General features: G+C 42.8%; 1 protein-coding gene across 9 annotated transcripts in view; it reads left to right on the top strand.

Annotated features, from left to right (window-relative positions):
• Positions 1 to 2,286: 2,286 nt before the first annotated feature.
• Positions 2,287 to 11,238, top strand: part of LOC144576564 (uncharacterized) — a 32,375-nt gene continuing 23,423 nt past the window's right edge. For 3 of the 9 annotated variants that reach the window (XM_078362047.1, XM_078362039.1, XM_078362037.1), the window contains exon 1: positions 2,287 to 2,469. Coding sequence is in view for 2 of the 9 variants with exons in the window: in XM_078362039.1 (XP_078218165.1) it covers positions 2,467 to 2,469 (3 nt within the window). In the remaining 7 variants the exon portion in view is untranslated. Of the gene's footprint in view, positions 2,470 to 9,515; positions 9,604 to 9,969; positions 11,187 to 11,238 lie in introns of all 9 variants that reach the window. The other 6 variants (XM_078362045.1, XM_078362041.1, XM_078362043.1 and 3 more) reach the window with 3 other exon arrangements.

Below are 11,238 nucleotides of genomic sequence, written 5' to 3'. Positions count from 1 at the left end.
TTTTGAGACGGAGTTTCACTTTTGTTTCCCAGGCTGGAGTGCGATGGCGCGATCTCGGCTCACCGCAACCTCCGCCTCCTGAGTTTAAGCGATTCTCCTGCCTCAGCCTCCCGAGTAGCTGGGATTACAGGCACGCTAATATTTTATTTTATTTTATTTTTTTAAGTAGAGACGGGGTTTCTCCACGTTGGTCAGGCTGTTCTCGAACACCCAACCTCAGGTGATCCGCCTGCCTCGGCCTCCCAAAATGTTGGGATTACAGGCTTGAGCCACCATGTCCGATGGTTTGTGGTTTTGGGGCTACCAAAAGGTCTTGAAGAAAAGGCTTCTAAAAGGTGTGTGATTAAGCAAGGAAAATTAAATAATAGATTTGGTACAGTTGGGTAGTTGCTTCATTTGCAGTGTTCAGGAGAACATTTTCTGGATATGTGATCAGACAGCACATGTCTCAAGGGGGCCAGCTGAGACAAGAAGAATTGCCCCACTTAGCTGAGCTTGAATGGCTGACCATCTCAATTATGAACTAATAAGTTTGTAAGATTTGTTATACTGCAGTAGCTAACTAATACATGCACCCAGTACAGAAAAAAATGCCAGGATTCAATGACAGGTTGATTACTAGTTACCTTTTAAGAGTGGGCACCCTGTAGGTACTGATGTTTTCCCCTGAATTAAGGTTGGATGTCTTTTTTTTTTTTTTTTTTTTGAGATGGAGTTTCGCTCTTGTTACCCAGGCTGGAGTGCAATGGCAGGATCTCGGCTCACCACAACCTCCGCCTCCTGGGTTCAGGCAATTCTCCTGCCTCAGCCTCCTGAGTAGCTGGGATTACAGGCATGCGCCACCATGCCCAGCTAATTTTTTGTATTTTTAGTAGAGACGGGGTTTCACCATGTTGACCAGGATGGTCTCGATCTGTTGACCTCGTGATCCACCCGCCTCGGCCTCCCAAAGTGCTGGGATTACAGGCTTGAGCCACCGTGCCCGACCCAAAGTTGGATGTCTCGTATGAGAACGTTGAGTAATGCAGAAATAGAGGTAGCCATGTATGCATGTGATTGGTGCTTATACTCACACGGTCCCCCACACCACAGGCGAGAACAGATAACCGCAGCCTGACCATTAGGGCCAAGGCCAAATAGCAAAGTACGTTTGCCTTTAATCTATTTTCTACATATCTCAACATTGGAGGTCAAGAGTATGGACAGAACTGAAGACACAGAGTTTTATTCTCCTGTGGCACCATCATCCTCTGTTCTCTGTCTGCTCTATGGAAGAAAAATGAGCAACAGGTGGCCAGCAGTGGTCTCCTTGTGGTTATTTTATTTTATTTTTTATTATTTTAAGACGGGGTTTCACCATGTTGGTCGGGCTGGTCTTGAACTCCCGACCTCAGGTGATCCACCCACCTTGGCCTCCAAAGTGCTTGGACTACAGGCGTGAGCCACCACACCCGGCCTATTTTATTTTGTTTTTTGTATTTCTTTTTTCCTGTGGTTATTTTATTCTTGCTGCCCTCAGCTCTTTCTATGGTCACTATGTGTTCCACCCTCAGAACTGAAGAGAGATATTGGTAGGGAGAGGCTCTGCTTCACCTCTGGCAGAAAAGGTTTGCTGGGGCCCTTTGCCTCCCTGACATCAGAGCTGCAGTTCAATGTGGCAGCCATTGGCCATGTGTTGCTCCTGGGTGCCTGGAATGGCCCTGGTCTGAACTGCCATGTGCTAGAAAAGTAAAATACAGAGTTAGTTTCAAAGATTTAATTCCAAATATTTATATACTTTATTAATAATTACACTTTTCTCACACATAAAAATGATAATATTATGGACATATTGGGTTAACTAAATTGTTACAATGAATTTAATCTGTTCTTTGTTCCTTTTTAAACTTTGGATATTAGAAAATTTAAAATTCACGTGTGGCTCACATTTTCGTTCAGATGATTGCCTCTCTTCTAAAATCTCAGCCTTCCTGCTCAAAAACCAGAAGCTGGGAGGGTCATAAAATCTAAAATTTTAAAATAATTGTTATTATATTCTTTTCATTTGTAAATAGCCATATAAAATATTATTTATAGATGCATGTAACTTTACACACAAGTTGAAAGGCTAATATCCTCTGTGGTGGGCCGGGCTCAGCTTTGGAAGGAAGCCCTGCCTGAGAAGGCTGCAGCCTAGGCACCTTTTCTTCACTCATCCAGCATCTGATTGAATCTTCTGTCACTCAGGGCCTGAGAAGGCGGGGTTTTAAACGTTATCCAATCAGCGACGCTGAGCTGGAACCGACCAATCAGGCACGCAGCTGGAGCAGGCAGGAAGGCTTCCGGGATGTGGCGGGGCCTTCATCTCTCGCAGCTGGAGCTCCGGGTCTCATCTTTACTCCTCTGTGTCCTCTACTCTTAGAGGTCTAATCTCTGAGGCCCTGTGACCTGTAGGTATTGGGAGCTGGACCCCCTGGAAGCCTAGAAATGGTGAGAGTGCCGGGTGGAAACTCCAGAGAGAGGGAAAGGGGCTGATTGAAACCGGTGGGAAGTGGCTGTTGGGGGGACTCTGGCCTCCCTGCAGTCAGCTCCACACTCTGCTCCTGGAGTTCTTGCCCAGCTCGGCCACAGTCCCCTTCAGCCATAAGATGGCGGCTGCTCTGACCGCCAGTCCCGGACGTCCTGTCTCTTCCCTGTACAGTGACTGCCCTGGCTTGGAGCCCTCCCTGGGCGGCTCTGCAGCCGCAGCGTCGCGTCTCTCCCAGTTTGTGCGGGGACCACGAGAGGGTCGTCGGGGGGAATCCTGAGTCCGGGTGCGGGTTCCGAGTGTGAAGAGCTTTGTTCCGTGGGGTTCCGAGCTCCTCTTATCTTCTGTTCAAAATGTATTGGAGTCACCCTAACGATAATCAGAGTGATTCAAAAATTGTCAAGCACCCAGCTGTGGTTTGTAATGTGTGTTTCATGGGCGGGGATTGAAGGAAAGACTGTTACAAACTGCTTGATGAAGAAAACCAAATTCAGGAATTGGTTAGATACAGTTATGTGGTTTCTTCATTTGTAATATAGAGGGGAAAATTTAATTGTTAATTGGCAGTTCTTAGTTGGTTAAGGCTGAATTTTGTTTCTTTTTTTTTTTGTTTTTTTTTTTTTGAGACGGAGTTTCGCTCTTGTCACCCAGGCTGGAGTGCAATGGCGCGATCTCGGCTCACCACAACCTCCGCCTCCTGGGTTCAGGCAATTCTCCTGCCTCAGCCTCCTGAGTAGCTGGGATTACAGGCACGCGCCACCATGCCCAGCTAATTTTTTTGTATTTTCAGTAGAGACGGGTTTCACCATGTTGACCAGGATGTTCTCGATCTCTTGACCTTGTGATCCGCCTGCCTCGGCCTCCCAAAGTGCTGGGATTTCAGGCTTGAGCCACCGCACCCGGCCTAGACACATCTGTTTTTTAATCAGCACTGCCACTCTGCGTTTGTCACCTTCAAAATATTGGTTACTTATTTTAACCCGTCTTTTAGCTTTATATTCCATTATTTTAGTAGACCTTGAAAAGTAGAAAAATATTTACAAAGGGCATAAAAGAGGTGGGTTTAAAAAAAGTCTAGGCTGGGCGCGGTGGCTCACGCCTGTAATCCCAGCACCAGGTGAATCACGAGGTCAAGAGATCGAGACCATTTTGGTCAACATGGTGAAACCCCGTCTTTACTAAAAATACGAAAAATTAGCTGGGCACGATGTCGCACGCCTGTGATCCCAGCTACTCGTGAGGCTGAGGTAGGAGAAATGCCTGAACCCAGGAGACGGAGGTTGCGGTGAGCCGAGATCGCGCCATTGCACTGCAGCCTGGGTAACAAGAGCAAAACTTCGTCTCAAAAAAAAAAAAGTCTAATTATATACTCCATTCGTTAAAAAATATTTACTTCTTTTTTTCTTAACCAGAGTGAGTTTAAAATTTTTCTCAGGTGTTTTTTGTTTGTTTGTTTTGTTTTATTTTGGCTCAGTGGATTTAAACAGCATTCCAAGGCTTAGCTTTTAGAATGCTAGCTACCAAGGGAAAAAATAGGGAAAATCTCTATTCCATTTTGACTGTAGAAAATGAATACATTTCCATGAGAAAATGTGGTAATTGGTGAGTTACATAGATTCATGAAAACATCAGTTCCTCATTTAGCAAGGTAAATTTGTAATAGTGAGTATCTCTGTTCAAATCCTGTTATCTTGCTGGCGCAGTGGCTCACACATGTAATCCCAGCACTTGGGGAGGCCAAGGCAGGCGGATCACCTGAGGTTGGGGGATGGAAATCAGCCTGACCAACATGGAGAAACCCCTTCTCTACTAAAAATACAAAAGTAACCGGGTGTGGTGGTGCATGCCTGTTTTTGTTGTTGTTATCTGTTTTTCTTTTTTTCCCACTCAGATAAAATTAGAGTGTTGTTTTTTGATAGAGTCTTGCTGTGTTGCCCAGGTTGGAGTGCAGTGGCACAATCCAGTCTCACCACAACTTCCACTTCCTGGGTTCAAGCAATTCTCCTGGACTATAGGAGTGCACCATCATGCCCTGCTAATTTTTGAATTTTTAGTAGAGACATGGTTCCACTATGTTGGCCAGGCTGGTCTCAAACTCCTGACCTTTTGATCTGCCGGCCTCAGCCTTCCAAAGTGCTGAGTTTACAGGCATGAGTCACCGAACCCAGCCTGGTTACACATGCCTGTAATCCAGCTACTCAGGAGGCTGAGGTAGGAGAATCATTTGAACCTGGGAGGCGGAGGGTGCAGTGAGTCAAGATCACGCCATTGCACTCCAGCCTGGGCTTTGGAGAGAGACTCTGTACCCCCCAAAAATCAATAAAAATGTGAAGTAATTTCTGACACCCCTGAAAGTAGAACACATCAGATAATGCAATGGGAAACAGAACAGAACTTTAGATTTTGAGAAGGATCGGCCCACTTTCAATCCCGGAGCTTTGATGAGGAAAAATGAGTGCTTCCCAAAACAGGGTCTAGGCTGCCTCTTCTGTTTTTTTTCAAGGAGTTCCCAGGCAGTTAGAACTTGAATATCTGCTTTTAATTAAACTGACTTTTAAAACCATAGTGGTATTTTAAAAATGCTCTTTGAAATTTCTTATTACTAGGCTTTAGTCAGGTCAAACAGCCAGTATCTCTGGCTTTTTCACTTTATCAAAAGTAACTTCACAGGTTTTCTGAAAAAGAAAAATTCAAGACAGTTGCTGGAGGGAAAGAGAATCAACAAATGGTAAAGGTCACCCTCACCCAAACATCAAACAAGAACGTACTCATTCCCTAAGCTGGGAATTGAACTCTGAACCTGGGCCACCATTGTGATGGTGAAAACCAAAAGAAAGTACCTGTGGTCACGGGGTCAAGCTCCCAAGGACATGACTGACCGCTTTGCTGGGCCATCTTGAACAGCAGCCTTAAGGGGTTCTAAGCCTGCATTTTCTCCGAAGGTACCCCTCTTAATGACAGAACAATACGGAAAGACAAATTTGTAGCACGAAGTACAACAGATTTGTTACAGTATAAGACTAGCCTCACAAATGCATTTTCATATTAATTAGAACTTTACACAGGAGATAAACAGTGTTTTTGTTTTTAACCATTCATTCAATCAGTTTGCACAGAGGCCAGAAGTCTGGTAAGAAATTTGTACCCTTTTGCCAGCATGCCAGGCTTCTGGGTTCCCTTTCCCTGAGCAGCCCTAGTGACATGGCTGATTCCACCACAACCCTGGGGGACAAGGCACAACACAAAAGAAAATTATCTTTTTCTCTTCTGGCCGGAGCCAAATATGTGTGACAAACATAGACATTAGCCACTCTTTGTAGCAACCGATATCAAACTGGCAAGACTTAAACTTGTCCCCAGTGGTGCCCTATCATTGTTAATTCAGCCTCTGAATTAGAGGCGTTTTAACGTGTGTTTAATATCCTCTGATCAGGAGTTTTAACTTGTGGCAATAAAAGAATGGCTGGCTCCATTGGCAGAGCAGTCCTAAGGGTTGCTGGTTGCACATTTTTATGGTTATTTATATGCTAAACAAGGGGTGGAATATGTATGCCTCTCCTTTATAAACCATTGTAGGTGACTTCCTGACATTGTCATGGCATTTGTAAACTATCATAGAACTTGTGGGAGTGTAGCAGAGAGGACAACCAGAGGTCATTTTCATACCATGTTAATTTTGATGGGTTTTATCCAGCTTCTATACTGCAACCTGTGTTATCAGCCAGGTCTTTATGTCCTGTATCTTGTGCTGACCTCCTATCTCATCTTATCAGTTAGAATGCCTAACCATCTGGGAATGCAGCCCAGTGGGTCTCAGCTTTATTTTTATTCAGCCCCTATTCAAAATGGAGTTGCTCTGGTTCAATATGCTTCTGACAGAGTCTTGTCTGGCTACGTGATAAATAAGAAAAGGGAGCACCATGTAAGTCATAATGGGAAGGGTGTTGTTTTCCATAAGCTATTTCTAGAGAACAGAAAAGATGAAAAATTGTACTAATCACAGCTGTTGACCCAGATTATGTATGTGCTTCATCGTCCCCCACCTCTTTTCTTTGTCATACATTTCTTCCATTTGACTTTTCCTGGGTTGTATTTTTTTAAATAACAAACCAGTAAATATAACTACATTGTTTTGCTGAGTTCTGTGAGCAGCTTGATCAAATTATTAAACTGGAGGAAGGTTGTGGGAATCCCAAGGTTTGTTTTATTTTGTTTTGAGACAGTGTCATCTGTCACCCAGGCTGGAGTGCAATAGCATGGTCTCAGCTCACTGAAACCTCCACCTCCCGGGCTCAAGTGATTCTCTCACCTCAGCCTCCCAACTAGCTGGGACTACAGGCGCATGCCACCACACCCAGCTAATTTTTGCATTTTTCATAGAGATGGGTTTTTTTTTTTTTTTTTTTTTTGAGATCAGCCATGCTGATCCAGGCTAGTCTCAAATTCCTGACATCAGGTGATCTGCTTGCCTCGACCTCCCTAAGTGCTGGGATTACAGGCATGAGCCACTGCGCCCAGTCCATGTCTTTGTTACTGCAAGCAGTGCTGTAATAAACATGGATGTGCATGTGTCTTTATGGTAGAATAATGTATATTTCTTTGGGTACATACCCAATTTGAAGGTTTCTTGGTCAAATAGTAATTCTGTCTCAGTTCTGTGAGGAATCGCCGCACTGCTTTTCAGAGCGTTTGAACCAATTTACGCTTCCTTCATCAATGTATAAACATTTCGTTTTCTCTGCGACCTTGCCAGCATCTGTTATTGACGTTTGTATTTGAGACAGAGTCTCACTCTGTCACCTAGGATGGAGTGCAGTGGTGTGATCTCAGCTTATTGTAACCTCGACTTCCTGGGTTCAACAGATTCTCATACCTGAGCTTCCTGAGTATCTGAAACTGCAGATGTGCCCCGCCAAGCCTGACTGATTGTTTTTTCTTTTTCTTTTTTCTTTTGAGATGGAGTCTTGCTCTGTCAGCCAGACAAGTGCAGTGGCACAGTCTTGGCTCACTGCAGCCTTCACCACCACCTGGGTTCAAGTGATTCTCCTGCCTCAACCTTCTAAGTACCTGGGACTACAGGCGCCGGCCACCATTCCCAGTTAATTTTTGTATTTTTATTAGAGATGTGGTTTCACCACATTGGCCAGGCTGGTTTCAAACTCCTGACCTTGTGATCCGCCCATCTCCGCCTCCCAAAGTGCTGAGACTGCAAGCGTGAGCCACTGTGCCCAGCCAGTTTTTGTATTTTTAGTAAAGATGGGGTTTCTCCATTTTGGCCAGGCTGCTCTCAAACTCATGACCTCAAGTGGTCTGCCTGCCTTGGCCTCCATAAGTGCTGGGATTACGGTGCCGGCCTGTTACTGACTTCCTAACAACAGCCATGCTGACTGGTGTGAGATGGTGTCTCACTGTGGCTTTTTTTTTTCATTTCATTTCTCTAGGAATTAGTGGTAAGCCTGTTTTACACATGCCTGTTAGCCACATGTTTGTCTTTTTTTGGAAAAGCATCTGTTCATGTTTTATGCTTTTTAATAAAGTTTTTTTTTTTGTTTTGCAGACTTAACTTCTTTATGAATTGTGGATGTTAAACCTTTGTCAGGAACATAGTTTGCGAATATTTTTGTTCATTTGGTATGTGATCTGTTTACTCCATTGATAGTTTCCTTTGCTGTGAAGAAGCTTTTTAGTTTAATTAGGCTCCATTTGTCAATGTTTGCTTTTGTTGCAATTCCTTTTGTTATCTTCCTCAGAAAATCTTTGCTAGTTCCTATGCTTAGAAGGGTATTTTCTTGGTTATTTATCTTCCAGATTTTAAAAATAATGTTAAGTTTTGCATTTAAGTCTTTATCTTCATTTAATTTATATATATATTATCAGGGAGGAAACAATTTCAATCTTCTACATAGTGCTAGCTAGCTATTCCAGCACATTTATTAACTAGGGAATTCTTCTCACATTCCTCTTGTCAGATTTGTCAATGATCAGATGGTTGGAGGTGTGTGGCATTATTTCTGGGCTCTCTATTCTCTGCTCATAGACTATTTGTCTATGGGTCTGTTTTTGTGCCAGTACCATGCTGCTTTGGTTACCGTAGCCCTCTAGTGAGTGTGGTTTGAAGTGGGGTAATGTAATGCCTCCAGCTTTGTTCTTCTTGTTTAAAATTGCCTTGGCTATTCAGGCTCATTTTGGCTCCATATAAATTTTAAAGTAGTTATTTTTTAGTTTTGTTAACACTGATCCAGGTAGTTTGATAGAAATAGCAATAAATTGGTAAATGTCTTTGGGCAGTTTGGCTGTTCTAATAATACTGATATTTTCTATCCTTGAGCATAAAGTGTTTGTTTTTTTTTTTTTATCTGTTTGCATCGTCTCTGACTTCTTCAAGCAGCGTTTTATCATTCTTGTCATAGAGATCTTTCACCTCCATAGTTAGCTGTATTCATGTTCTATTGTTTTTGTGGTAATTTTGAATAAGATTATGTTTTTTATTTGGCTTTTGGCTTGGATGTTGGTGATGAACAGGGATGCTACTTCTTTATTAATTATTTTTTTGAGATAGACTCTCACTCTGTTGCCTGGGCTGGAGTGCAGTGGCGATCTCAGCTCACTGCAACCTCCGCCTCAGGGATGCTACTTATTTGGCATCCTGTTGCTGAAGTTTTTTGTTTTTTTTTTGTTTTTTTGAGACGGAGTTTTGCTCTTGTTACCCAGGCTGGAGTGCAATGGCGCGATCTCGGCTCACCGCAACCTCCACCCCCTGGGTTCAGGCAATTCTCCCGCCTCAGCCTCCTGAGTAGCTGGGATTACAGGCATGCGTCACCATGCCCAGCTAATTTTTTATATTTTTATTAGAGACAGGGTTTCACCATGTTGACCAAGATGGTCTCGATCTCTTGACCTCGTGATCCGCCTGCCTCGGCCTCCCAAAGTGCCGAGATTATAGGCGTGAGCCCCCGTACCCAGCCCGGATGCCTTTTATTTTCATCTTTTCTCTGATTTCTCTGGCCAGGACTTCCAACTGTATGCTGAATAGGAGTTTTGAGAGAGGACATCCTTGTTTTGTGCCGGTTTTCAAGGAGAAAATGCTTCCAGCTTGTGTACGTTCAATATTTTGGTTGTAAGTTTGTCATAGATGACTGATTATTTTGAAGTATGTACCCTCAATGCCTAGTTTGTTGAGGGTTTTAAACATGAAGGATGTTAAGTTTTATTGAAAGCTTCTTTTTAGCATCTATTGAGATAGTATTGTGCTTTTCTCTTTAGTTCTGTTTGTGATGAATTACATTTATTAATATTTATATGTTGAAACAACCTCGCATCTCAGAGATGCAGTCTACTTGATCACACTGGATGAGCTTTTTGATATTCTTGTGGATTTGGTTTGCCAGTATTTTGTTGAGAATATCTTCTTCAGTGTTCGTCAAGGATATTGGCCTGAAGTTTTCTGTTTTTCTCTCTGCCAGGTTTTGGTATCAGAATGATGCTATTCTTGCCGGGTGCAGTGGCTCATGCCTGTAATCTCAGCACTTCGGGAGGCTGAGGCGGGTGGATCACCAGGTCAACAGATCGAGACCATCCTGGTCAATGTGTTGAAACCCCATCTCTACTAAAAATACAAAAAATTAGCTGGGCATGGTGGCGCGTGCCTATAATTCCAGCTACTCAGGAGGAGGTTGTGGTGAGCCGAGATCGTGCCATTGCACTCCAGCCTGGGTAACAAAAGCGAAACTCTGTCTCAAAAAAAAAGATACCTGCTCTCTAAAGTGATAAAGAAAGACTACTTTAAGTTGTTATTAAACATTACAGAACATAGAAGACACTGCATTTTTTTTTTTTTTTTTTTGCCCCCCTAACCCCTAATACTACATCTTGAACTCTTCATGAAACTGATTTCTCTTTATGGTTAAATTCAGACTATAATTTGCTTTTTGAGGGGCAATATCTCAGCAGTGATGTTGTGTTCTTCTCTATGCATCAGCACATCATAAAACGTTGCCCTAGTGCAGTTCATGTTAAAATTGACATAAAGAGCTCTGAGACATTTATTTCACTATTGAGTTACTTACTTTTATTCTGATTATTAACTATCTGTATTTATGTAGCTAAAGAAGAGCTGTGCATAAACTATCACATTTAATCCGGTAGCTGCCTTCTTTTCATAGGTTTTGTTTTCATTATCTCAGTCTGTAGAAAATGAAGAGTCTTTTGATCTTTGTTTACAGACCAAGAGAACTGGATAAAACACAGGCTTTTCCACTTACTTTTCTCTTTTTGGGCCAAACACATGGTATTACTAGTGAGATTGTTAAAATTCAGAGACTCAGACTTTATTTCATATCTTCTTAAAAAAAATCTGTACAAGATCTTCAGTTTAATTTACATATTAAAATTTAAGAGGTACTTTAAAAATTTATTTTATTTTTAGATTGAGTCTTGCTTTGTCACCCAGGCTGGGGTGCAGTCTCGCGTTGCTGGGACTACAGACGCTTGCCACCATGCCTGCTAATTTTTTTGTATTTTTGGTAGAGACGGTTTCATAATGCTGGCCAGGCTGGTCTCGAACTCTTGACCTCATGATCTGCCTGCCTCGGCCCCCAAAGTGTTGGGATTACAGGCGTGAGCCACCTCACTGAGTCTTAAGAGGTGCCTTCTAACTCAACATGTCTTCTTTGTCTGAAAGGTATGGACAGCTCATTCTTTGTGATGCAAATATAGAACTAAAAATGTACATG

Source organism: Callithrix jacchus, chromosome 22 (genome assembly GCF_049354715.1).
Source record: "Callithrix jacchus isolate 240 chromosome 22, calJac240_pri, whole genome shotgun sequence".
NCBI classification, from domain to species: domain Eukaryota; kingdom Metazoa; phylum Chordata; class Mammalia; order Primates; family Cebidae; genus Callithrix; species Callithrix jacchus.
This window is presented reverse-complemented; position numbering and strand designations above follow the sequence as displayed.